The sequence below is a fragment of the Protopterus annectens genome, chromosome 10.part0, assembly GCF_019279795.1.
Source record: "Protopterus annectens isolate FY-2018-M chromosome 10.part0, PAN1.0, whole genome shotgun sequence".
Lineage (NCBI taxonomy): Eukaryota > Metazoa > Chordata > Ceratodontiformes > Protopteridae > Protopterus > Protopterus annectens.
This window is the reverse complement of record NC_056744.1, coordinates 876,620,392-876,647,364: the sequence shown is the minus strand read 5'-3', so window position 1 is coordinate 876,647,364 and position 26,973 is coordinate 876,620,392. Positions and strand designations below refer to the sequence as shown.

Below are 26,973 nucleotides of genomic sequence, written 5' to 3'. Positions count from 1 at the left end.
CTTGGAGCAACTCCGTGGAATTGTCCAATCTAACTTGATGGGAAGTCTGTTTATCTCTAATATAGATAGAAACACTGCCTCCTTTGGGTCTCTCATATTTGTTTAGCAGTGTGAAGTTGTGGAAGGCATTGTAGCTTTGCAAGGTTGGGGTACTCTGAGGCCTTGAACCACATTTCTGTGACTGCCCAGACGTCTGCATCTTGTAGTGATAGAAATTCTTCCAGGGTGTGCAGTTTTTGGTTTAAGCTTGTAGCGTTTAGCAGCATGACTCTTATTTTGTTATGATTGGCAAGTTTCACATTGGTAAGTTTGTTGTTGAGTCCTTTCCTAAAAAAGGCAATATGGAGGAGGGCAAGAGTTTTTGGCAGCAGCCAAAAGCCTAGAGGTGCCAGGTGTAAACCATGCCTAGCAAAGCAGTGAGGTTTGTCGACCATGGCTTCCCAGGCTGACAGGAAGTGGATCCCCTTTGAATGACAGCAAAAGCTAAGCCAGTTATTGAAATCAATAATATTTTTTTCATACTGTGTCATCATTCTAGGTGAGGGTAGTATGCTGCTCAAGGCTAGGGACATGCCTGCCTTGGACACATCCTTAGAGAGCTCAATTGTGTGTCTCTTCATATAGTCCAGTGAGGTATGTCTCAGGTCGTTCACTCCAACATGAACTATGACAGTCATAATGATACTTGTTGCTGAGAGACCTGAGTGCATGTGTGATCTGGCGAATCCTTGCAGCAGACAGGCAGCTGACTGTGACTTTCTCCTTGTCCAGCCTGGTGAGTGGGACATCCGTGTGTCTCACTATTGAGTCTGCAATGACAAGCAAATTTGTTTTTTTTGAGTGTTACGCCTTAAGGGCTTAGTGGGTGAGACACTGGTGTTGCTATATATCTTGGGTGCTGTGGGAACTGTGTTAGTTGTAGCAGTCTTGAGTTTTGGAGGTCTCTGGTGTTTTAAGGTTTTTGAGAGAACCTCTGCATATGTTGATTTTTGTGTTTTATGTGTACTGTTTGTATGAGTGGTGGGTGGGTTGACAACCTCTTCGGTGTCACTGTTTTGAGTGCAAAAGAACATGGATTCAAGATTCTTGGTGTAGATGCATCTCTCGCACTCTGTTCTAGAGTGAGTTGTTAGTAGAGGGTTGTCTGTGTACATGAGGCAATTGCTACACTGCCTCAAGAGACCCAAGTCAATAAGGTTGGTAGGAGAAACAAGGGTAGTCCAACTTACCATAATGCTAGGGTGAAGACTGTTATCACAAAGGGGGGGATTTTCAGGATTGATCAAGGAGGAGCTCAGTGAATGGATAATTCTGCCAGGGCATTCCCTCTCTGGCAGTATTTCTTTGACTGGGAAAGTCCTAAGGATGAGGACTACATACACTAATGTGCTACAGCTATGTCTAAGGGAAAACCAGCAGAAATCTCAAATGCAGTTGCTTATTTGTGCTTTCATAAAAGTAATAGTCTGTTGCTTCCAGCTTGTCTGGTATAGCAGAAAATCTCAGGTTTTCCCTACATGCTCTGTCCTGTAATTCTGTTATTCTTTGAAAGATTTTTTCTTGAGCAGTCTAATGCTCTGCCAGCCTTTTCTTCATTTCGACATCTGATTTTTGCAGTTTTGTCACGTCATCTGAATATTTGTATAAAGCTTCTTCCATTTTTTCCAACCTTTTATTTGAGTTGATATACTCCTCCAGTGTTTTGTTTATTTTAATCAGCTCTGTATACATTTGACATATTTTTCCTCTAGATTACTGGAAGTTGTGTCTTGTACCAAAGCTGGAGCTTGCACTGCTTTTTGCTGAACAGCTGCAGAATTCTTGCCAGTCAGTATTTTCTCCTCACCTTTTGTGATTGATTTTTTTTCTGTTTCTATAGATATATGATGACAATATTTAGTAAAAAAAAAATTTACATTCAAAATAAACGTAAAAATATTGTCAAAAATGAAAAATAAATTTCCTGCACTCCATGCTAGTTAAATATACCAACTCCGAGATCGTACAACAGTGGGAAAGGGAAACATTCCCTTTCTCTACTATTGTCCAGTCTTTAACTTTAACATTGAACAGACTGTTGCTTAGTGTTCTGACAAAAGCAATTCAGTGTGATAAGAATTTGAATTTCTTTTCGGTTAGAAGAACAGATGACTAATCTTACTATACTCTGTTCTGTCTCACACACAAGTGCGGGTGTACATTTTATATATATATATATATATATATATATATATATATATATATATATATATATGTGTGTGTGTGTGTGTATGTATATATATATATATATATATATATATATATATATATATATATGTATACATTTCTTAAAGAGGTGGTGAACAGTCAGATCAGCAAAGAAAAAAGTAGAAAACAAATACTATTTTTTACACTGAAGGGCAACCCCCCCCCCCCCCCAGTGATATTTACCAACTGTGAATATTGCACAGCAGAGGGGAAAACAGAAATTCCAAGTCCACAATCTTCTTCGAACTCGCGCATGTGTGTATATGTCTATATCTAATATATATATATATATATATATATATATATATATATATATATATATATATATATAGATATACACACACACACACACACACACATACACACACACACACACGACGCACACAGTGCAACCAGCATTAATAACATTTTGTCTAAAATCATACTTTAGGAATGGATTTCATTTGAATTAAAGTGATCAAATAAAATGCAGTTTAAAGAGAGTTAATGGAAGACCAGTCTTTGAAATTGCTGAGTAGTAGAGTTTGGAGAATTTTCCCTTTTCTTTCATGGTACACAATCTCAGAGTTGGTATATTTAAATTAGCAGGGGACATGGGGGAAATAGATGTCTAGTTTGGTCATAGTGCCTTACTTAAATATTTCATTTCTTAAATATATTTTACATGGAAGAACAGAATTTTGACTAATTGCACTTTGATAAATTAACTGAAAATCATATATGTCGTAAATGTGGAAATGGAATAAACATACACATACAGTACAAAGAAAAAAATTTAAAAAATGCACAGGTGAAACTGCAAAGGCATGATGAAAACGTACAAAGTTTAAGAAGGTGAAAGCGTCCACAATCAGTGATTGTGCACCACTGCATAAACTTAAATAAGACGTCAAAAAGAAAAAAAATGTATTTAAACAAAATAAAAAAATAGTTTTCTACAAAAAAAGTAATAACCAGACACAGAGAAAAATTGGTAAAATGCACATCAGCCTGACCAAAAGCCAGAGTCTGTGTGTGCCAACATGGGTATCCGAATACACAAACTGTCATCATATTCAGATTATAGTGATGCAATGAAACATTAATACACTGCTAAAACAATCTCCAACCAAATTTGAGAGTCTAAGCTACTCATGGTTATAGCTTCAAGAATTTCTTTGCAATTGAAATTGCTCTGAACTTGCTCTCAGAGAAATATGTCTTCTGGTGTGAAACACGCTCAGACCCTCATGCAGTTTGTGCCTATTCTGCATTCTAGACTCAGGTAGTCTCCAATTGCCTCTTTGTGGAGACTCCTTCCTCACCTCTTAAAAAGGCTGACCTATAGTACTTTTATTACAGAGCAGTAGCAACCTGTCATTCTGCAGCTACTGAGGATTCTTAATTACAGGGTGTACTACATCTCTTCCTGAGTTAGATGCCTTTGAACCTCCTGCAAGCAGTTTTCCTGGTTTAACCCTTCCATGTACATTTGCAGTCTTCAGTAATATGTATGTATTTTTGCACTTCATTAAAAAAAATATATATATATATATATATGTGCATACAGTGCAATGAGAAAGTATTTGCCCCCTTCCTGATTTCTTATTTATTTGCATGTTTGTCACACTTAATGTTTCAGATCATCAAACAAATTTAAATATTAGGCAAATATTAAATAAAGATAACCCAAGTAAACACAAAATGCAGTTTTTAAGTGATGATTTTGTTTATTAAGGGAAAAAAAACTGTCCAAACCTACATGGCCCTATGTGAAAAAGTAATTGCCCCCCTTGTTAAATCATGAAGTAACTGTGGTTAATCACATTTTTGGGAAAGTTGAGTTTAATTTCACTAGCCACATCCAGGTCTGATTACTGCTAGACTTGTTGAATCAAGAGATCACTTAAATAGAACCTGTCAAAGTGAACCAGGCCAAAATATCCCAAAAAGAAAAACGACATGCAACGATTGAAAGAAATTCTGGAACAGATGAGAAACAAAGTAATTGACATCTGTCAGTCTGGAAATCATTACAAAGCCATTTCTAAAACTTTGGGACTCCAGTGAACCACTGTGAGCGCCATTATCCACAAATGGAGAAAATATGGGGACAGTGGTGAACCTTCCCAGGAGTGGCCAGCCTACAAAAGTTTCCCCAAGAGTGCAGCAGCGACTCATCCAAGAGGTCACAAAAGAACCCAGAGCAACATCTAAAGAACTGCTGTCCTGACTTGCCTCAGTTAAGGTCAGTGTTCATGACTCAACCATAAGAAAGAGACTGGGCAAAAATGGCATGCATGACAGAGTTCCAAGGTGAAAACCAATGCTGACCAAAAAGGGCATATATTCTCGTCTCACTTTTGCCAAAAAACATTTTGATGATCCCCAAGACTTTTGGGAAAATATTCTGTGAACCGACGAAACAAAAGTTGAACTTTTTGGGAGGTGTGCTTCCCATTACATCTGGTGTAAAAGTAACACAGCATTTCAGAAAAAGAACATCATGCCAACAGTCAAACATGGTGGTGGTAGTGTGATGGTCTGGGGCTGCTTTGCTGCTTCTGGACCTGGACAACTTGCTGTGATTGATGGAACCATGAATTCTGCTCTCTGCCAAAAAATCGTGAAGGAGAATGTCTGGCTATCAGTTCGTGACCTCAAGCTGAAGCGCATTTGGGTTCTGCAGCAGGACAATGATCCAAAACACGCCAGCAGTCTTCTTGGGTAGAAGTCTATCAGCAAGGCACATCTTGACTTGGCAATATTTGCCCACTCTTCCTTGCAAAAGCACTCCAAATGTGTCAGATTGCGAAGGCATCTCTTGTGCACAGCCCTCTTTAGGTCACCCCACAGAATTTCTATTGGATTTAGGTCCGGGCTGTGACTGGGCCATTCCAAAACTTTAATTTTCTTCTGGTGAAGCCATTTTTTTGTTGATTTGGATGTATGTTTGGGGTCATTGTTGTGCTGAAAGGTGAAATTCCTCCATCTTTCTAGCAGACGCCTGAAGGTTTTGGGCCAAAAGTGACTGGTATTTGGAACTGTTCATAATTCCCCTCCATCTTGATTAAAGCCCCAGTTCCAGTTGAAGAAAAGCAACCCCAAAGCATGATACAACCACCATGCTTCCCCATGTGGATGATGTTCTTTTGGTGATGCGAAGTGTTGTTTTTGCGCCAAACGTACCTTTCGGAATTGTGGCCAAAAAGTTCAACCTTGCTCTCATCAGACCATAACACATTTTCCCACATGTTTTTGGGAGACTTGAGGTATTTTTTTGCAAACTTTAGCCAGGCCTGGATGTTTTTCTTTGTAAGAAAAGGCATCCGTCTTACAACCCTACCCCATAGTCCAGATGTGGGGAATACGGGAGATTGTTGTCACATGTAGTATGCAACCAGTACTTGCCAGAAATTCCAGCAGCTCCTTTAGTGTTGCTGTAGGTCTCTTGGCAGCCTCCCTGACCAGTTTTCATCTTGTCTTTTCATCAATTTCGGAGGGGCGTCCAGTTCTTTGCAACGTCACTGTTGTCCCATATTTTCTTCACTTTTTGATGTCTGTCTTCACTGTGTTCCATGGTATATCCAAAGCTGTGGAATTTTTTTTTTACCCTTCTCCTGACTGATACCTTTCAACAATGAGATCCCTTTGATGCTTTGTAAGCGCTCTGTGAACCGTGGCTTTTGTTATAGCAGGCAACTGAGTAAATATCAGGAAAATCCTTCTAGGACAGCTGAACTTTATTTGGAGTTAGTCTCTTTAATTGATGGCAGGTGTGTACCCAAGAAGACTGAATGTTGTAATTAAATCAGAAGATGCTTCAACAAAGTATTATTTTAAGGGTGTGCACTCTTATGCAACCAGCTTATTATACGTTTTTTATTTTTTATATTTTTTCCTCTAACAGAATTGTTTGTTTTTCAACTGAATTGTACAGGTTATAGGTCACATTAAAGGTGGGAAAAGTTTTGAAATGATTTATTGTGGTCTCATTTAACAGGGATGTGTACACTTTTTATATCCACTGTGTGTGTATGTGTGTGTATGTATATATACATATATATATATATATATATATATAGAGAGAGTGAGAGTTCATAGGTATATACTAGGCTAATGGCCCTGGAGCCTTTATAAACCTAGCCCATAGAATTACCCTGGCATCATGCCAGCTGACCTTAGTTCCCAGTGCCTCTGTCAAGTAGAGCCACTGGAGTGATCCCTGGGGTGAATTTTCTGTTTCCCATCCACTCATCAAGATTTCTCTTGAAGAGGGCCAGTGAGGTGTTCTGCTCGACATGTATGGGAAGTTTATTCCATAGCATGGGCACTCTCTGGGTTATGAACCTGTCCCTCCAGCATGTTCTGTTGATTGTGGTAATGAGGTTGAGGTCTCTGGAGCATGTGCTGAAGAGGGAATGAGATTTCTTTAGATGTAGCATTTCCAACAGAGCTTGCTCAGACATGGCTTTGCAAGTCAAGCAGAGATCGCCTCTAAGTAGGTGATATGAGGCAGAGAATAGTTAGAGTTTTTTTGAGTCTGTCCATGTAAGACAAATGTTTAAGGCCTAGGACCCTCTTTGTGAGGTACTTTTGTGGCCTTTTCAGTTGTTGCAGGTTTTTATTGAGGTACATGCCAAATCGGGCATTGTACTCAATGATTGGCCTACACATATATATAGACAGATAAGACATACAGCAGGCAATTCTTGCTATGAATCCAAGACATCAAGAGCACCTCAAATGCTAACCTTTGCTCTGTATTACAAAGGGTTGGAACCCCGAATATGACCCGAGTATTTGGGGTTCAAATAGCAGCCCCAGTACTGGAGAAGCCAGGCAGAGAGGGAGAGGACTGAAGGGGCTTGCTTTTCCTGGGTGATAGAGTTCAAGTTCATGTACATAGGGAGCACTTTGGGAAAGTGCGATTTTTCCATTGGTATTTGGAGAAACCATTTCCCTTGTTTGATGGAATGCAGCATGTGTACATGAGGGATGAAGATTGTTGTCACTCACTCACTTATTTCCCCATCTACTCCATGAGCTGAGTGCCCACAGGGAATTGTTAAGGCATAAATAAACCCCCCCTTAAACCCACCTACTGATGCTTTGTGAATAGTGGCCAATCCTGATGGACTGTTGCCCTGCAGATGGGGAACAAAAGGGCTAATTGGTCATGAATGTGCTGCTAATTGAAAGGTAGTGGGGGTTAAGAGTGACTGAATACAGTCTGTTGATATTGACGTAGCATTACTTGGTTTGTGGTAAGGTGCGATTATTGCCAATATCTATTTATATATATGTTTTTTGAAGAACAACATTATTAAGAAGTGGATTACTGCTTGATCTTGATCTGTTATTGTTAAAGGGTTATAAACCTTGCATTGTATTCATTGGAAGTTTACAGTATGGATATAATTAGTTTGATATCTGGTTTGTCAGCTGACAGAGAGGATCTTGGGGTATTTGGTTTTGGTACAACTACTGATAATGGCAACATTAGTGTATCCCTGGGTCCCGAGGCCAGTTGTGGTTTGGCTTTTGATCAATTGCACAAGCATATGAGGTCATTGAGGTCTAATGCATGGAACTCCAAGCTCTTCAAGGCCTATATGGCCAAAGGTATCACACCCAGAGGGCTTAGGATCAGAATACAGCCGCATGTAAGTGAGGTGGATGAGGAACTCAGTAGTCAGTGGGGAGCCATCCAGCAGCAAGCTACCATGTCTTTTGTTGAGGCTTTGGTCAAGTACCATGACAGAGTGGTTGATCGTGAGATCAGTGAGGTCACAAAACTGTGTAGTGAGGTGCAGAAATTTGAAGGAGAATCCTTCTTCACCAGACACTTGAATAAGGTGGCTACTGATTTAAGTAACCTTGAAGAGCAACTCAAATCTAGAAAAAACAAAAATTCCAACGTGATCAGTTAGACTATCAGGGCAGTAACCCATTTAGTAATACCAATAAGCAAGTTAAATTTATACAAAACCAATCCAGAACTCCTAAAAGGCCGAGATCTATTCTGAAAAAACGGCCAGTTGATAATGGATCATCTAACGATGATCTATCTTCTTGTAAGGATAGTGATATGCACCTGGCATCAGATTCACAGACCCCCAAAAGGACACAGGGATTTGTCCCTTTAGGCCAAGATACAAACGTGGGGGGAGGAAACACAGGAAAAATCAACAATATTCAAAGTCTCTTGAGACTAGCAATACAGAAATAAATGAAAATGTAAATGTTTTGAACTTATCCGATTTCAGTTTGTCAACAACTCACATGTCCATTCTGAATAAAGGACTAACTTTTATTCCTGGTTTTGTGGTCTCTGAGGATTTTTTGGCACAGGATGCAATGTCTTTTTGTAGAATACTCAATCTTAAGTTGCAATTTGGTGATACGGATGGTAACACTGATAATGATACGTTTACATATCACAAATCTCGATATCTTCCCCCCTATGCATCCCATAGTGCACCAGTTTCAGAGCAGTGTTCTCAAAGATATGCACTATCGAAGCTTTGATATTTCATTCAAACCCAATAATTTGTCTCGGGCTGAAAAGGATGCACTTAACAGAGTTATTGAACAATAAGGATATTGTCATCATATCTGCTGATAAGGGTGGGGCAGTAGTGGTAATGAGTTGGTCTGAATATGATAATGAGGCCAAAAGACACCTTCTAGATAGATGCTATTCAGTAATGCCCGTCAACCCCACTTTCAGATTCAAGAAGCAAATAGATCAGTTTTTGGTAACTGCTAGGGATGAAGGTATTATCACCGACAGGGTGATGCAGCAACGTATGATTCATGATTCGGCCAATCAGTACATCTATTTTCTACCTAAAATACACAACGATCCTGTTCATCCACCCGGAAGACCAATTGTTTCAGGAAAAGGATACATAATGGAACCTTTGTCTATTTTTCTTACTAAGTATCTGAAGCCTTTGCTACCTAGGGTACGTTCTCGTCTACAAGACACAACAGAATTCCTAAAAATGATTTCTGAAACCCAGTTGGAATCAGGATGGCTTATGTGCACACTTGATGTTAGTGCTTTATATACTAACATCCCTCATCAGGTTGGTCTGGAAGCAATTGGTTATTGGTTGCAGGTGGCTGGTTTATATCAGCCTGAATTTAACACTTTCTTGTAGGTCTTGCAGAACATGTCTTAACCAACAATGTCTTTTTTTTACCAGGACACTTGCTATTGTCAAGCCAAGGGTACAGCTATGGGGGCATCCTTTGCCGCCATATATGCTGACCTATTCTTGGCATTTATTGAGGAACAAATCATTTATGATAGTAGCCGCAATATTTTCCTGGATGAAATTGACATTTGGAGATTTGGATGATTGCTGGATGGTATGGAGGACAGATGTGGATTACTTGGAATTTATATCCTATTTGAATGACAACAAATGGGGCCTGCATTTTACAGTTAACCATCAATAGATTACCTGATCACACTTTAAGTACGCAGGTCTTTATGAAGTATCCTCATTTTAACACTGTCCTCCATGCATCTAGCTTTCATCCTCCTCATATAGCTAGGAATATCCCCAAATCACAATACATATGAATGAGGCGCATTTGTTCGCAGGAACCAACTTTTCAAGATCACAAACAGGATTTGACTAGGAGATTCAAGTCCAGGGATATCATATGGGACATGTTCTGCGGGCCAGCAACTGGGCAAACACATTGAACGGGGAGGATCTGTTGACCTATAAATCACAGGATGAACATAACCCACAACCCATTAGATTTGTCACCACATATGCAAGGAATTCAGATGTACTTATTAACAGCATATACAGACTTTGGAACATATTACAGTGTGATCAGGAGCTATCGAATATGTTGCTGGATAGGTGTCTGTTTTCATTTCGTAAAGGCAAAAATTTGGCATCCTGTTTCAATCATTACAAACATTCTCATGATAAAAGCTGGTCTCAAATGACACAAACTACCATTACAGATGAACCTTTGATTGGATGTTTCCCATGTGGTCACTGTATAAACTGTGATAAAATATCAAAGTCCAAACAGTTTACTAGCAAAAACTGTGGCATGGTGTATGACATAAAATTTTATGCCAATTGCAGCAGTGATTGGCTGGTATATTTAGCCACATGCACTTGTGGATCTTTCTGTATTGGCCAAACATCTCAGCCTCTTAGGCTGAGAATTTCTGAGCATGTAAGTAATATCAAGAACAAAAAAATCCAACAATACATTATATAAACATTGTATGTTACACAAATCAGCTAAATTTACATTTATGATTATTGACGTGGTAAAGGGTAATAAATTAAACAAAACAGGTTGGCATTCCATTCTAGACTCTAAAGAGAAAAAATGGATTGTAAAGCTAGGTGGATTATTTCCACCTGGTCTTAATGAATAATTTTAAATGAACCAATGAAGGTGTTGATGCAGGTATATAAACAGTAGCATTTGATTTTTTATGTTTACACTGATGAAGGCTGTGTTTCTTACCAGCCAAAACCGGTCTGGTTACTTGTTTTTTATGATGCTTTAATTAATAAATCCTTTTCAGGTCACAGTTTGCTGGCTCATTGTCTTTTTGGATGTACCTTGCTTTGTGGAGCCGTGCAAATGCCTTTCGTGCAGGAGGACTTGTTTGGTGGTTACATAAACCCCCCTCAAACCCACCTACTGATGCTTTGTGAATAGTGTCCAATCCTGATGGACTGTTGCCCTGGAGATGGGGAACAAAAGGGCTAATTGGTCATGAATGTGCTGCTAATTGAAAGGCAGTGGGGGTTAAGAGTGCAAAAAAAGAAAAAGTTGACAGTGAAGTGTGGAATGACAAAAACTTGCCACAAAGCTAAAACACTTGGTTACCCAGACTAATATGTCCCAAACCCATTTTGGACCCCTTACCTAGTCTAAAACCTTAACCCATTGTTCCTATACAAAATACAATTTAAAATAATTGAAAGAGTCTGCAGTGACCAACTTGCTAATAAAGCCTCATTGAACGGTGACCATAAAACAGTCAAACTTTTTAGTAGAAACAGTATTGACACACCACATGACCAGTCAAAAAAAAAAAAAAAAACTTACCATCACATTTTTATATGCAAAATGTGGTAAATACCACATTTCTCTGAAAAGGGTAGAAAACTGTACTATACCCAAAACGTCCATAAGAACAATTCTGGGCAAGTAAGCATAGTGACAATAAAGACACCTAGCCTAATACACATTTAAGAAGGTACGCTTAAAAGTTCTTGCCACCTTTTATGAGTCCATAATAGTGCCTATCCCCTGCTCACATCTGCCATCATAGAAAGAGGAAGAGCAGGAGATGAACAGGGTTTTACTCTGGCTTTTTCTTGACTCAAGAAAAGATGGCCCTTTCACGAGGTCAGTGGCATGAGTATAGCATGGGATAATGCTTTGACTACATCGCAGGCAACCAGAGCACAAATAGTGAGAGTAAAGATGTCAGTGAGCAACTGTTATTGGCTCATCCATCCATGGGAAGGGAAGACTGTTCTGGCTAGCCACATAGGTGGCATCTAGTCAGACTAGTACATATTCTGGCCCATTGAGCCTGCTGTGCCAAATGCAGTTATGCAGTAAGGCCAGAACAGTTCAGAGTGCAGAGGAATGCTTCCCCTCAGAAGGGCAGCATATAGCTTTTAGCATAGTTTGGCATAGGGGAGGGGGGAGCTCCACCAGGGAGAGAGTAAGCCATCTTGCAGGACCAGCAAGCTGGCCCACTTTCATTGTCAACCTTCAGTCAAGTGAATCAGCTGATTGAGATTTCCTGGGTAGGAATGAATGGATTGTAATGCAGAGTGTACTAGCTGATGGATGTCTGAATCCCTCTTCCATGAAACAAATGGGCCTATTGGATTCTGGTAGGAGAGTCATTGAGCTTGGGTTCTACAAGTGGATTAAAAAAAAAAAAAACTTCTCTTAGAATGCAATCTTGGACCTTTCGAATATAAACACATTTCTGGTAGTAAAGACATTCAGGATGCTCTCCCTTAATTCATTTTATCACCAAAAGCTGTGATCACTGTGGACATGAACATATCACCATATTCCCATTGTCAAAAGCCACAAGATGTTTCTCAAGTTCCCAAAAGGGTCCCAGCACTTCCACTTCACCACTTTGCCTTGTAGAGGATTTTAGATTTCCCAGGTTATTCATTAAATGTAAAAATACAGTAATTAGACATATAAGGTTCCAGGATGTATACATTCTGTCCCTTACCTGGATGATTTTAGGTTCCTTTCCTGGAGGAGGTTAGAAACGCTTTAAACCTAGTCATATCCTGTGCATTGCAAGTCAGCTGCCAGAAGTCAAGCCTTCTCTTCATCCATTTGAAAGACTTTCCTGGCAGTAAGGTCCACTTTTCCAGTAGAGAAGGCCCCCATCCTCAATAATTTCATCCTTATTGTAGCAGCAAACAACATGATGGCCAGAGATATACTGAAATCTCTGGAGGACATCTGCCTTCAAACTTGTGGTTGACCACATAAAAAAATCCATTGGTAACTGTGGAAACTTTAGGATACAACAACAACACTATATTGACAAGGTGTTCTCTGTAATTCTAGTCATTCAGAGAGGATTCAGTTGCTGGATAAACCATGTCCTGTTTAATCAAAGGATGCTTTTCATCCCACCATAGAACATCCTTACCTAATGGTTATTTCAGACCATGCTTAGGGAGCATACACAGATTCCTTCCAAGTCCAAAGGAATTTGACCCACATTGACAAACCAGGTATAAAGATGTCAAGGGGGTGTTGATATTGGCCTTTTCCTTCAGTCCTTGCCAGTGGGTAGGTGCTGGACTATCTCAGAATAGTTATTGGTGGCAAAACAATCATGAAGTAGACCAGCAGGAAGGCACACATTTCAGCCAACTTTGCAGGTTAGAAAGACCTAGAAACTTAGGCAACTTATATCTGTTTAGAGGAAATGCTTTAACAGCCTCCCTAAGCATATCCTCCATCAGTCCTCACTAATGGACACTAGGGCCTTAGGTTTTCCACTCTATCCTTTGATGTTGGAGGATACCAGAGGTGGGTCTCTTTTCATTCCTTCCCAAAAGTTACCAGGTAAAGAAGCTTTATGCAAGGTATTTTCGCAATCAAAAAACTAAAGAAAAAAGCAAAAGCATCGTTTTCGTAAAACGTACAAAAAATTAAAATATTATTAAATGCTTTTCATCTTAAAACCAATGCCAGACTTCAGATAAAACCTTGCCCACAAAAATGCAGAAACGTGTACAAAAGTCATGCCCCACCTCATAATGATGTCATCGTAAAGATATACTAAACCATGTCAAAAATACATTTAAATATTTACTTATAAAAAAACTTTTAAAAATAGTTATATTTCATCAACAATGAAAATGTCACTTGGTTAAAACTTAAAAGTAAAATTACCTTTGAAATGTTTTTAATTTGAGAAAACTAGTAATATATAATGTTTCATTAAGTTCTGGAAAGGTAGTAGCATTAAAATGTACTTGCCAAAACAATTCTTTAATTTCCAGGTGTAATCCAAAAGGACCACCCCTAACATTAGGAATCAGTTTCTCCAGTACTGAAAATTTAAAGTGATAACCAGGAAAAGCATCTACATGCCTAGCTAGGGCGTTCACTAAATTTAACTTAGAAATGGCATAAAGATGTTCTTTTATTCTTTCTTACAACTTGCATTCTGTTTTCCCTATCTAGTAAGCAGAACAGCCTTCACATAGGGCAATATAAACTACGCCCTTACTATTACAGGTAGGTGAGCTGTAGATAGTAAAACTTTTCCCGTTGACACTGATAACATTGTCAGTTTTAACACACTTAGAAACACTGCACATATTGCATTTGGCCAGTCCTGTCACAACATTAGTACACACAGGTTTTTGTTTTGGTTCAAAAACATTCTTAATAGACTGCGCTCGCCTATATGTGGTTATGGGGTAGTCACCCAGCTTCTTTACCCATTCAGGATTCTCTCTAATTATAATCTAGTTCTTTTTCAAAATGCCTGCTATAAGTCTGTAATCTGTGGAGAAAGTGGTGAAAAAAATAACTTTTATAATTGAACTAAACTTCAGAAGTGGCTAGAACCAATGTTTTAAGCTCGTCTCCTGTGGGAGCCATTATTAGTTATTATGCCACCATTAGTGGGCATAAACTTATAGTCATGTAAAATGGGAACATACACATTATTTCTTTTTTCTATTACTTCAACAACTTAACTCCTAGGTAAGTGCTTCAGGATAACTTCTTCTCATAAACATTGTTTTTAAATTATGACATTCCCATAAAACATCATCTTGCCTAGTTAACCATTGATTTCTTTTGTTTACAGGGATGTACACTTGAAAAATGCAGAAATGCATTTGAATAAGTGGGCTTTCCATAGATAGTTGACACCAAACTTAAACTAGTCGGTTCATTTTCCAACCATACACCCAGGTATGATATCTGGTCTTTACCCACCTGGTGTGTTAACTGAAGAAAGTCAGTGGACCCATTGATGTAGTCTAAAAAATATGGGAATTTTGTGTTTTTCTGAATCAAGACATAACACAAGAAGGTAATCTTGGTAACCTACATGAAGTTACCCACAGGTTACAGAATACACTGTTAAACAAAAAAAAAATCTTTTCCCATGTGACCTTAACTGCATTAGCATGCAAGCCCCCTCAGGCAGGCCCCATGGCTACCCCTTTAATTTGTAAAAATATTGATTTTCAAAAAATATATAATTATGTAAAACAGTTTCAAGCAAGTCCACAAAAATATTTTTCCTGTCTTGTTCAAAGTCTTAATAATTGTCCAGAAACTCCGCAAACCAAGACAACCCTATTTCATGTAGTGTCAATGTATTCAGGTTATTAATATCAGTAGTGATGAAAACAACATCCTGCTCTAATGCTAGAGAAGTGCATCTTTCTAGAAAACCCCAAGAAACTTTAACCAAGTATGACACTTTGTAATGTTCCTTTTAAGTGGAAGTCAAAAATTTAGCAAGTGGTGCAGTAATCGATTATCTAGTATCCACTGCAGGGCGCATAGAAGGACCCTGGATGTTCTTGTGGATCTCCAGAACACCGAAGATTGTAGGCACCAGTGGATCTTGTACACAAAGAAAACAATATTCTTTTTCATCAGTTTGCCATTGCATAAGCTTATCGTACAAAAGTGCATAGATTTTACCGTATGTTAACCTCATTTTTTGAAACCCGGGCATAAGAATCATCCAACAGGATGTCATACATTTTAGCAGCATATTGCACATTATCCATCAACACTACCCCCCCCCCCCCCCCCGCAAGCACAAGCCATTAGTATATGCCTTCTTTTCCTTCCTCAAGTCTTAGTTGCAGAGTGGGAAAAGAAAAAGCAAACAGCCTGATAGCCCCTTTTCAGCTGAGACAATCCAGGTTCTCCATCCTTTTTACTGAAAGGGGAGCCTTTAATTTTCCCTGTGCCTTGTACTCTGTTGAATCACCCTGGTACAGCAATCCTTAATAGCCTGTTATTGACTACCTGCAGGCTAGGTCCCTGGTTACCCCATTGGGATCATTTCCCACTAGAGAAACTGGCCATTTTACAGGAAGCATATAAACCCACTGCTAAGAAAAAAAATACTTTGCATAGTCTTCACAAGTCTTCCCAGAAAGTGCTGTAGTACATTATGTTCTTGGTTATTTAGCCTCTGTAGTTAACATATGACTGACATATACTTGTAGAAGGGTGAACCTATTAACTATTTCAGCCTGTTTGCTGATGAAAATTCTGTTTTTACCTTTCCTGCAGTTGACTGTAGCTATAAGGAAGAACTTCACTTAGTCTGTTGGGAAACCACCCTCTCTATCTTGAAACTTAAACTTTGTCATAGAAAGGATAACTGCCATCTTTTGAGCTGTCCTACAATTATACATTCAAGTTTCTGTTTTGAAAAAGATCTTTTTGGTTCTTTTGTTTTTTTGACAACTGCCTATAGGATCTATGAGGTACAAGACCCCAGTGGCATTTGAGCTTTACACTGTTTTCCATTAAGGCACTGGATTTTTTAATGTACTTATCCTTCTTTCATAGCCAGACACGGTCCCTTAGCTTACTGTCTACCCAGGGTGCTTGTATCATTTTTCTTTCTAGAATCTCAGAATAAAGGTGAGAGGTTGTTGCATTTTATGACTGGACATAGGTATTATCAGGTATTATTTAGCCAGAACTTTGGAGTTTAGAAAATGTGGCCAGATTTGTTTCCTGTAAGCTAGTGAAATAAGGCAGACAAATGTCAAAACAAAATCTCTTCATATGTTTGCCAAATTGTACAACTTCAAGGGCAGAGATTGCAGGTTGCTAAATAGACCACTCCCTTGGTGGCACAATTAAATCTTTTATTTATGTAATATTTTCTCCCACTAATGGAGAAGGCATTACCCACCTCCATAAATCCACACTGGGAGCAGCTCTTGCATTTATACATGCCTGGAGCTCTCGCAACTGGGATCTTACCCTGCCTCTGCCCTTGTTTCTACATCAGTAAAACTGATCGTAGATTCAAGTACAGGGTCTATGAACATATTTACAGCATCAGGAAGTTAAAATTGGAGAATGCACTGGCTAAGCATGTGCACAAACACCCACAGCACAGTTTCAAGTTTAGGGTGATTGATCAAATTGAACAAGATCCCGGGGGGGGGGGGCCCTCACCCTTAGGCTAGAACTGTGTGAATTATTATGGCAAATAAAATTGAATGCCTACAATGCTCCAGGACTAAATGATTTATGTTCCTTTTCTTGTGTTTTAAAACTGAAGAGTCTGCAGAGGTAATTGATCATTTCTTCTGTACATTTATTGTTTGTTTACATCACTGGACCTTACTAAAATTACTTTTTTATGCTCTTTGTATTTTTTGTATTATATTAGTTAGACGGTTAGCTTTGCTTCCTCACAGCAAGAGGTTATCTGGTTCGATCCTCGGCTGGGGTGTCTTCTGTGCGGAGTCTGCATGTCCTCCCTGTGGTCGTGTGGGTTTCCTCCGGGTGCTCCGATTTCTTCCCACATCCCAAAGACATGCTGTAGGTGGATTGAACACTCTAAATTGGCCCTAGGTGTGAGTGCATGCCTTTTGTGGAAGGTTGGGTGCCAGGCTGGCAACTCAACACCGTAAAACTCCACTGCCAATCATGAGCGGACAGGTGATCTGCTGTGGCGACCCCTAACAGGGAAAAGCTGAAAAAAGAAGAAGAAGAATTAGTTAACTGACAGGCTGGGTAATAGTTGATTTTACTAGTGTGTGTATTTCTTTTGAATTAATTGCTTCTTTTAAATGAGTTGCTCATTTTACACTTCAAGTAAATATTTAGCAGAGTTTTTAAACAAAGTTTTTATAATAGTTTTAAAATCAGGTCATCCTCAGCGTGTATGTTCATTCTTGGTCAGTTTTATTCATGTTTGCTTATTTATTCATGCTTATTCATTTAGCATTTCTATTTCTATTGAAATGTTTTTTAAATATCTGTAACCTTTGCTTTTAGAAGCTAATTGATGTTCAGCATGTGACACTTTAAATAGCTGCATTTTGCATTAGTTCTGTTTGATGAAGTCTTGCTCACAGAAGCAAGATGAAAGCGCTTACATTACTTGTTTTTATGAATTAAAACTTGTCTCTCTGGATTATATTTTGTTCCTTTGATTTGTCTTGCCACCTGTGGTTGTTTTTCAGTATGTTTTGCAGTTATTTTTTTCAAGTTTGTTAGTGGTCCTGTCAAGGAATGCTGATACTGGGCCTAAGTATACTTGTATCTATGAAATGTAAGTGCTGGCAAACATTTATAGTTTTAAATATCTCCAGGAACTGCTTGCTTATTAGTAGTTAAACAGGAGTGTCCTCTGCACTGTGGCTGTATTCATGGAAACCTGGTCAGGTTTTTCTCTGAACATTCTCTCGTGCTTCTACAGCAAAATGTTCTGTCATTGTGATCCTGACTGCTACTGTTCCTTAAACCTCTCTCTTATGGTAGAGAAATGTATTTAATGTGGTCTTGATCTTTGTATCTCTTCCCACAAGCATATTTTGTTTTTCTTCCATGATTAGCTCAACCATTGTTATGTTTCTGCTTGTCTGCTGCATTTCTTGTGCAGTTTTGCTTATAATTGTACATACTTTATATATGCCCTACAATCTGAGTACTGCACTTTTATATAAAGATGATTATTGTTAATGTAGGCATACTGTAGCAATTAGGTGCCACTGACCTGCCATGGTCATACTTCGTAGTAATGAGGTCTAGCCTTGAAAACTGGTATTGTCGCATTTCCAAAGTTAACTAGCACCTTTTTTTCTGTTCCAAGAATTATGACAGCAGTGTTGCTGTCATTTCTTTTTCATATTGGGGATTTGTATAAACTAACTTTTTTATCTTCATGTAAAATGATAATTTCCCTAAATCATTGCATCTACTTTCTAGCATTCCTGTCTCCCACCCTGGATCAATGCAGGCATATTCTTATCCACCACTCTTCGATTTTTAAGATGCCTTTTTTATGCTTTGCTGTCTTAATGATTCTCAGAATTTGTACTGTTGTGTAAGGAACTCCCCAGAACAGTGAAATCTACAAGGGAGAAAGTACAAGTGGTGGGCACCCATCTTTATTCTCAAGTTAGATCTCCGTCCAGGAGTCAGGTAATCATTAACTACACTTGTAGTCTACATAACTTGCAAAGCACTGGAAGCTTTTGTGAAAACTACTGATGAAAATGTGGTTATTTTTCACCTCTAAAGGTCACTGTTTTCATATACTCTTCTTACTTTGTGACACCTTTAGAATGACTTTGTGTGTCAGTGTTAGTTCTACACAATATGTTTTTCATTGGAATAAAGATGGTTAGTGTCAACATGGCATTTATTAATGGAAAACGAAAACAGTCTCACTGTATTCCTCCATCAGTTATGTTTTAATGCACATGCCTTTGGTCAAGTGATGCAGGGGAGGGAATTGCGGGAGAAATTGTGGTAGGAGGCACTGTGCTTCCCAGGTGAGTAAGCCCATTTGTTATGACTTGTGCATGAGATGAATATCTCGCACAGCTGTACTTTGATGTCTTTTAGTTAAACTTCCATTGAGAAGGGTCATAGGGCAAGTGTATCATCAACGTTCAGCTTTGTAAGTGATATAACTTTTAAACCTTTTGTTCATATTGCTTCTGCTGTTATTCTTAGCTGTCAGGTTCACTCAGGATGTTTCATAGGGTCATAGAAGGTTACTAGGCTAGCAACCCTAGAGCCTTTACAAGCCTAGCCATGTTAATCCCAAGTATCCCCATTTGTTCCTTTTGGATAGTTTGCAGTACGAATTTATGATCAACACCAGCTACCCCTGTCCATGAGGGATCTGGGTGCCACTCCATGGGTGAATTTATATGCCTGTGGGTGCATTGTTTTGATTAGTTTATCTAGTTTAATCACCAAAGAGATTTTTAGCTCACTTTCTTGGTTTTGCAACTATGTTTCCAGTTACTCTTTTCTTCTTGCACTTTTGTAGATTTTCCCCCATTAAGGGGACACCATTACATGTAGAATATGACATAATGTTACAGTTTTACTTTCCTGCATCAGTTTTGAGAGAACTTTTTTTGTTTTGCTGTTAGATCATATTTTAAGGTTCATATCTTTTGACAGGTGTCTTGCAGTGACGACAGGCTGCAGTTAATTTATTCTTTTATGAATTGAGATGTGGACAGTTCAAATTCCTTTATTACATGTAACATGAAATTATACTCAAATCCAAAATACTGTTATTTTTCAATGTAATGGTCATCATGTTGTATTTTTATAGCATAAAAACAGTTCACGGTACACTGAGGAATTTGTACTACAGCTGGAAAAAGAATTGGTGCAGGCCAGACTGAAAGACGCTGAATCACAGTGTGCTCTGAAAGAAATGCAGGACAAGATTTTAGAGATGGAAAAGGTAATAAAAACACGTTTGCTCATTAATCAACAGTAATGTAATGCAGCACCTAAAATGTGCTCATTTTAAGTCCGTGTTTTCTTTCTTTCATTTATTAAACACTTGCAGCACCAATGGGCTGTTATCCAGTTTCACAGCAGCAGCATGTTAGCCACCAAGTACGAGTTACATAGCACTCGAAGTAACATTATCATTTGGAAAATGCTAGTGTTCTAATCCTTTAAGAGCATTTTATGTTCATTGTTGTCCTGGTCAAGCTGGCAATAGGCATTCACTTTTATACTTCACAACCATCTTCTGTGACACTCTTTTCAGTAGAACACCTGAAAGTATTAGCATTCTTGGGTTTTCACTTCACTGGGATCCCAGTTGGGGTAGTATCCTGTGACATAAAGAAATTAATTCGTACTTTATTGTGACATTAAGGACAGTCAGCTGCATACACCAGCTAAGGAAAATCAGAAGACATGCTGAATCTCATCAGTCGCATGGAACTGTGTTTCTGATCACTTAGTATAACACTGCACTGTACAGATGTTAACTATCTAGCAGAGCAGTATGGCCATATTTAGCTGATGAGGTATCACATTTTTTGTTAGATAATTACATAGTAGTACAGGCTTTTTAATATAGATCCTTAGGTACCTGTTTGCCAACCACCATATTAACGCTTTATTCTGATATAAATTAATGTTTAGCCCTGTGCTATCAGAATTCTTTTGGAATCCTTGTTTCATGTCTAATTTATGTCAAGGCTTTGGCTAGTAGTAGGAAGATAATCACCTCTTAGAAAGAGAACTGAAATTATTTTTGAAAGAAATTATTGACCTAAGGACTAGTAAAACTGATGGTTTAGTTTTTTCACAAAATTAATTGGAAACATTTTATAATGTTATTTAGCTGATGAGGAGAAGACTTCATTATTACATTATGATGAGATTCAGATGAAGTCCACATTACAGAGATTGATAGGTTTGATTGTCAAGCTCCTGGTCTTAAAGAAACTTTATTGCTGATAACACCTTATTGTAATTTCTGCATCCCATGAATATCAGTATTATTTTGGATGACCTTAATCTGCATTCTTAGTGTAAGGGTAAGCTTATTCCATGGTCTTAGAACGCATTTCATTTTTTCATTCTATTTTTCATATTGTTGTTTTTATTTTAGCGTTATGTTGCATGATCTAGTGTGAGCTTTCACAGGTGTAGACTTTTCAAGCAGCACATCAGGCTTTGCTTTATAGGTTAAGCAAAGGTCTACTTTATGTAACCTGTAAGAAACCATATAATGACAGGTCCTGAAGATATTTAGTTTTCCATCCCTGTTGATATTTCCATTTAAGAATCATACTTTTCAAATGCTTTCATGTTTGTCTAACTGACTCATGGCACATCATTGTTTTTACAAATAGATTTATTTGACAATGCTTAAAAAGGGGCAATGATCTCTCTGGAATGACTAAAAATGCCAGTTTACCAGTATATGAGCTATCAAGTCTGTTTTTTTTTCTTTTAACTTTGGCAGAACAACTCTGGATATACTTTAACTTATATACCATTGTCTCCATTTCTTTTATGATGGTGTCTTTTTTAAAGATGTGACCTTTTGCTTTGTAATCGTAACTTTTTTTTTTTTTACCAAGTGTCACAATGCTACAGTCTTTTTTTTCTTCCCCACAACTGACCATCAGCTGCCACCAGCTCCTTTCCTCATTCACTGGGTCTGCGAAACCATCTTTAGCCCCTGATGGGCTCAGCCCAACCCACTTCCTGGACCAGTAGGAAGACTGAGGACCCCCCAGTAGCCTTGCAAACATCCCTCTCAGTTCTCCATATATATTTTTTTAAATCCGGTAAAAATTGTGGTTTTCTGTCCCATCACCAAGGATAAGTCACTAAATGACAAATGTTGGGTTTCACACATCTTACCCATCAGAAAATGCATGCTAGTGGAAAATCTGTTGATGTGAAGTTGTTGAATCTCGCTGTTCATTCTTACACATGGGTTCGGAGCCAATCCATCGGCTCTGAGTCAGCCACTTTCACAAGCTGAAGGTCTTAGAGTAGCTCGAGGCCAAGTCCCTATCCCATGATGATCTCTGTCTCACCTCAGATCTAGTTTGCCGCTACAACAGATCGGAGGTCGAGAAAGGGCTCGGGCCAGTATTTCTTCTTTATTCAAACTTTTTGGACAGTTTTCCATATATTTCCATATATAATTAGTGTGTTTTTGGAAAGTTAGACTTAGTTTGTTGTTTAGGCTTTGTCTTTACTGTTTGGACAAATTTCTTCATCTTTATAGAGTGGCTGCTCTTAGGCCTTATTGGCCGCGTTTTTTGTTGTTCCCTTTCTCGTTAGTTTAGATAAGTTAGAAAATTCAAAATACTTTTATCAGACAGTTTAAATAAGTTAGATTTGTAGAGTCACAACTTTAGTGTTTTTTGCTGTATGTGTCTGTGTGTTATTAGATTAGTCTGTTTTTTCTTGACTGGTTTTCCGGCTGGGAACCAGATTTGCATACATACACACATATATATATATATATATATAGACTTGGGTTGTTCACTGGACTTGTACTGTTTTTTTTGATATGGCTGATCAAAAGGAAAAAACAAAAATCTGGATTTAAGAAATGCCCTAAGTGTGGGCAGAAAATGTCCATAACTGATCTGCATGTCACTTGTGTGTACTGTTTGGGGGCAGTCCATCTTCAGGAGAATTGCTCCATCAGTCACGCCTTTAGCAGCAAGGTGTTACTGGAGCGTACGAGGAAACTGGTAGTCAGGGGCTTACTGAAACCAGATTTCCAGAAATCGTTGGACAAGGCTGATCGGGCTTCTAAGTCATCGAAGGGCTCAAAATCATCTAAAACTTTGTCAGAACCAAAGTAGTCTGCTCCAAGCCTTACTGAAAAGGTGCGGTCACTGGTTCCGCAGTCTTTGGAGCCAAGAACCGAGCTTGTGTTTCAGAACCGGTCTCCAAAACCTTGAGGTTGCCCATTTTGCAATCAGTGGCTTCCTCGATACCTTCTACTCGTTCTTTGAGAACTCTCTCCAATGTGGATGTGGACCGAGTGGTGCAGACGCTTCTCAAGAATCCGGCACTGGCCAAATTATCGGCTTCGACCCAACCAGTTTCGAAGCCGAAGACTATGCTACCTGCTGTGTCTACTCCATCAGGCCGGGCCTTCGGAGCCGGGGGAGGTGGACCTGATGATGGTGGAACCTTCGGAGCTGAGGCCTGTTCCAGTGCCATAGACTCAGTCAACTCAGACTACTTCTGTGCCATTCAAGGAGTCTGGGAGCTGACGCACTCTGGTCGGCTCTGGGGAGGAGAGTCGAACCGATGGGTCGGTTTTGACCCTTCTACTCAGAGCTTCGGCTCCTTCCTCTAGGTTGGAGCCCACTGTGTTGACACCGGGGAGACTGCCATCTTCTTCAGAACCAGCTGCTTCCTCATGTTGGAGAATTGGAGTCTTCGATGCTATGAGGAGAGTTATGTCTTCCAAGACTCCTATGTCATCACGGCCTTCCTCCACCTCCCCTAAAGTGCCACTTTCTACCTCTACATCGCAGGTACCTGAAAAGCGTCGAGACCCAGAGCCTCAGGTAGCCCCACTGGGTGACCCATGTTCTACTGAGACCTTACCAGAAGCCCCCACTGATGAGGTTCCCAGGAAGAAGCTTTGCAAGAGGAGGCATTTAGACTCCCCACAGGAGTCTATCACATCAGACACCAATTTAGAGCAGTCAGAAGAGTCCCCATGGTCCCCCTCGGAGGATATCTTCTTTTCTGATATCCTTGAAGTCCTGAAGCAGAGGGGGTGACTGGCAGTCCATTAGCCCTACTGATGATGAGTCGGTGATCCTGAAGGCCTTTGGGTCTCAACCTTCCACCTCCTAGGTGACTCCACCCTTCGATGAACTCATGGAGTTAGTTGCTCGAAGGGCATGGGAGTCTCCTGATACGGTGGAACCTGTCTTTCGGAGGTCCAACAAATGTATTACTTCACCCCAAGACAAAATATTCCGTACCAAGGGAGTGCCAGTTGATGCCATGGTGGTGGCAGAGGCCGCCAAGAAAGAGATGTCTGAAACCTCTTCTACTGTCCATCCTCCTAATAGAGACTCCAGGATGATAGATAGGTATGGGAAATGCATCTTTAGTTCAGTGACTTTTGCCATGCGATCGCTCAACTATTTGACACATTCTACTTGCCTTCAAAGAGATCTCCTAAAAGAGCTTGGGGATACTCTGCAGGGTAGTACAGCTGAAGGTGTCTCGGATAAGGTGACGGCCCAGCTCAATACCCTTAATTCCATAGTTAATTAGTCCATGCAGCTCATTTCTTATGCAGCCGATGGTTTGAGTCAGGCAGCAGGTTCAGCAATAGCTCTTAGGAGACATTCCTGGATGCACTGATGCTCCTTTGCGGAAGCTTTCAAGTCTTTCTTCGTGAATACCCCATTTGATGGCTTGTCCCTTTTCGGGCCTGAAGTCAAGGAGACCCTCACTAGGTGTGAGCAAGATGGAAAGACTCTATCTGCTGTAGGAGTCCATTTTTCCACCCCTACAAGACCGTACCCCAAAGGGCAAAAGTGTGGAAAAATGTGGTTCCGTAAGTCCCAAGGAGCTTTTCAGAACACACGTAGTGAACCCCCCTCCAGGGGCGGAGGAGGGGGGTAATAATGGAAAGTGGCGCCCAGGTGGCAGAGGGGGTCCGCAAAACCAGGGCGACAGGGATCAGTTCTTTGGAAAGCCCTACCAGCACTCCTGAAAGGAGGCCCGACTGTCCTACTCTGGAGGCAGTCCGGGGTCGCTTGTCTTTCTATCCAGATGCCTGGCTAGAAATTACAAAAGATTCTTGGGTACAAAGCATTGTTACCAGAGGTTACATCATCCTGTTCTCAGAAACCCCACCTGTGTGAATGAATATCCCAGACATTCCACCCAGTCTCAGGGATCAAGCAGCCATAGAAATCCAAAGGCTGCAGGAAAAGGGGAGTCATCTGGCTGACCCAGTAGGATCCGGAACTTACTCCAGATTCTTTTTAGTTCCAAAGAAAACGGGACCGGAGGCCCATCTTGGACCTCAGCAGACTCAACACCTTCGTAAAGAAAAAGTTTCGGATGGTTATGCTTCAATCAATTCTTCCGTTCCTAGGAACTGGTGATTGGATGTGTTCTGTAGATCTCAAGGATGCGTACTATCTTGTCAAAATGGCTACCAGTATCCATAGTTACTCTTTCCAAATGGTTAACTGACTGCATAAAATTCACATATTCCTCAGTGAGTCATCCATTAGAACATAGCGTAAAAGCGCATTACACTAGGGCTGTTTCTACTTCCTCAGCGTATGTGGATAGGCTACCTTCGGACACTATATGTGCAGCTGCTACATGGTCTAAGCCACATACCTTCATCACTCATTACAAAGTAGACAGGGCCTCCAGTGACAGGGCTTCCTTTGGTTCCACTGTCCTCAGGATTATACTCCGTGAGCCACCCAGGATTAGGGTGCTTGGGACGCTACTCATGTGTAAGAATGAATGGCAAGATTGAACAGTAAATAAGTTGTGTACTTACCATAACATTCCATGGGAGTTGTTCATCTCACCTTCATTCTTACATTCCCACCCACCTTCCCCCTCCAGGGGACTTGCGGTCTGGTGAGTTTTGTTACACTATTTCTTACTCCAGCTGGAGTACCTGTTATGTGTTATGTATGTTACATGCTGGGATCAGCAAACTAGATCTGAGGTGAGACAGAGAGCATCATAGGATGGGGACTTGGCCTCGAGCTACTCTAAGGCCTTGAGCTTGTGAAAGCGGCCGACTCGGAACTGATGGATCGTCTCCGAACCCATGTGTAAGAATGAAGGCGAGGTGAACAACTCACATGGAACATTATGGTAAGTGCATATCTTCTTTTTCTTTCAACTTTCTAAGTTTATAAGAGCAATATTTAAAAATTCTCTTTTTTGGTCCTGTGCTCTTATTATTTTTGCCCATGTCCAGAATTCTCACACTAAGAAGTTGAGAGGTATGCTTTTCAATTTCTACAGTTCCTGCCTTATGTGGTGCATGCATGTTTTCCTTGCATGTGCAACTTCTTGACAAAGCAGCCCACTGCTTCCGTAGCACAGTGCTTGCCAGGCTATTAATGCTGTTGTTGCGCCTATTGTGGGATGCCTCCCTCCTCCCAGAATGAGCGAGCTGAATAATGCTGCATTTATTGGAATTAAAGGGCAAGGTCATTATTGAAGTAATTATCTAGTGTCCAGTTCCCATTTTAATAAGGCCAGTGTTTGGGAAAAATTTTGGAAAAAGGACAGTTGCCAGTTCAGAGAGACTATGCAGTTCATTTACAGCAGTGTTAAATTCCTTGCTATGCAGTACCTCTGCATGAGCTGTGTACTTTGAATAAGAGTACTAATGCAGTTCAGAAATGACTGTGCCACATTTCCCTGCTGTTTCCTGAAGAGAGTTCAACATGCTGCTATAGAGGTGCATCTACTGGTTCTTGAATTACACTAGTAATTTTTCCAGCACATGCAGGCACACATATAGTCACACAGGGACTCGTGTGAGAGCCAAAAACATACACGCAAAAATCAGCTTTAATCATTTTGTTAAACTTCGTGACTACCACTACTAGTTGCAAAACTTAACAATATTCAGTACTTCAGTTGCAGTTGGTTTAAATTTTGATATCCATTTTCTAATAATTCTACTCAGTA

General features: G+C 39.8%; 1 protein-coding gene across 2 annotated transcripts in view; it reads left to right on the top strand.

The window, feature by feature from the left end:
• Positions 1-26,973, top strand: part of EVI5 (ecotropic viral integration site 5) — a gene marked incomplete in the record, with an annotated part of 2,059,651 nt that overhangs the window by 980,228 nt on the left and 1,052,450 nt on the right. For both annotated transcript variants that reach the window (XM_044085676.1, XM_044085675.1), the window contains 1 exon segment: positions 20,096-20,230. In XM_044085676.1, coding sequence (XP_043941611.1) covers positions 20,096-20,230 — 135 coding nt within the window.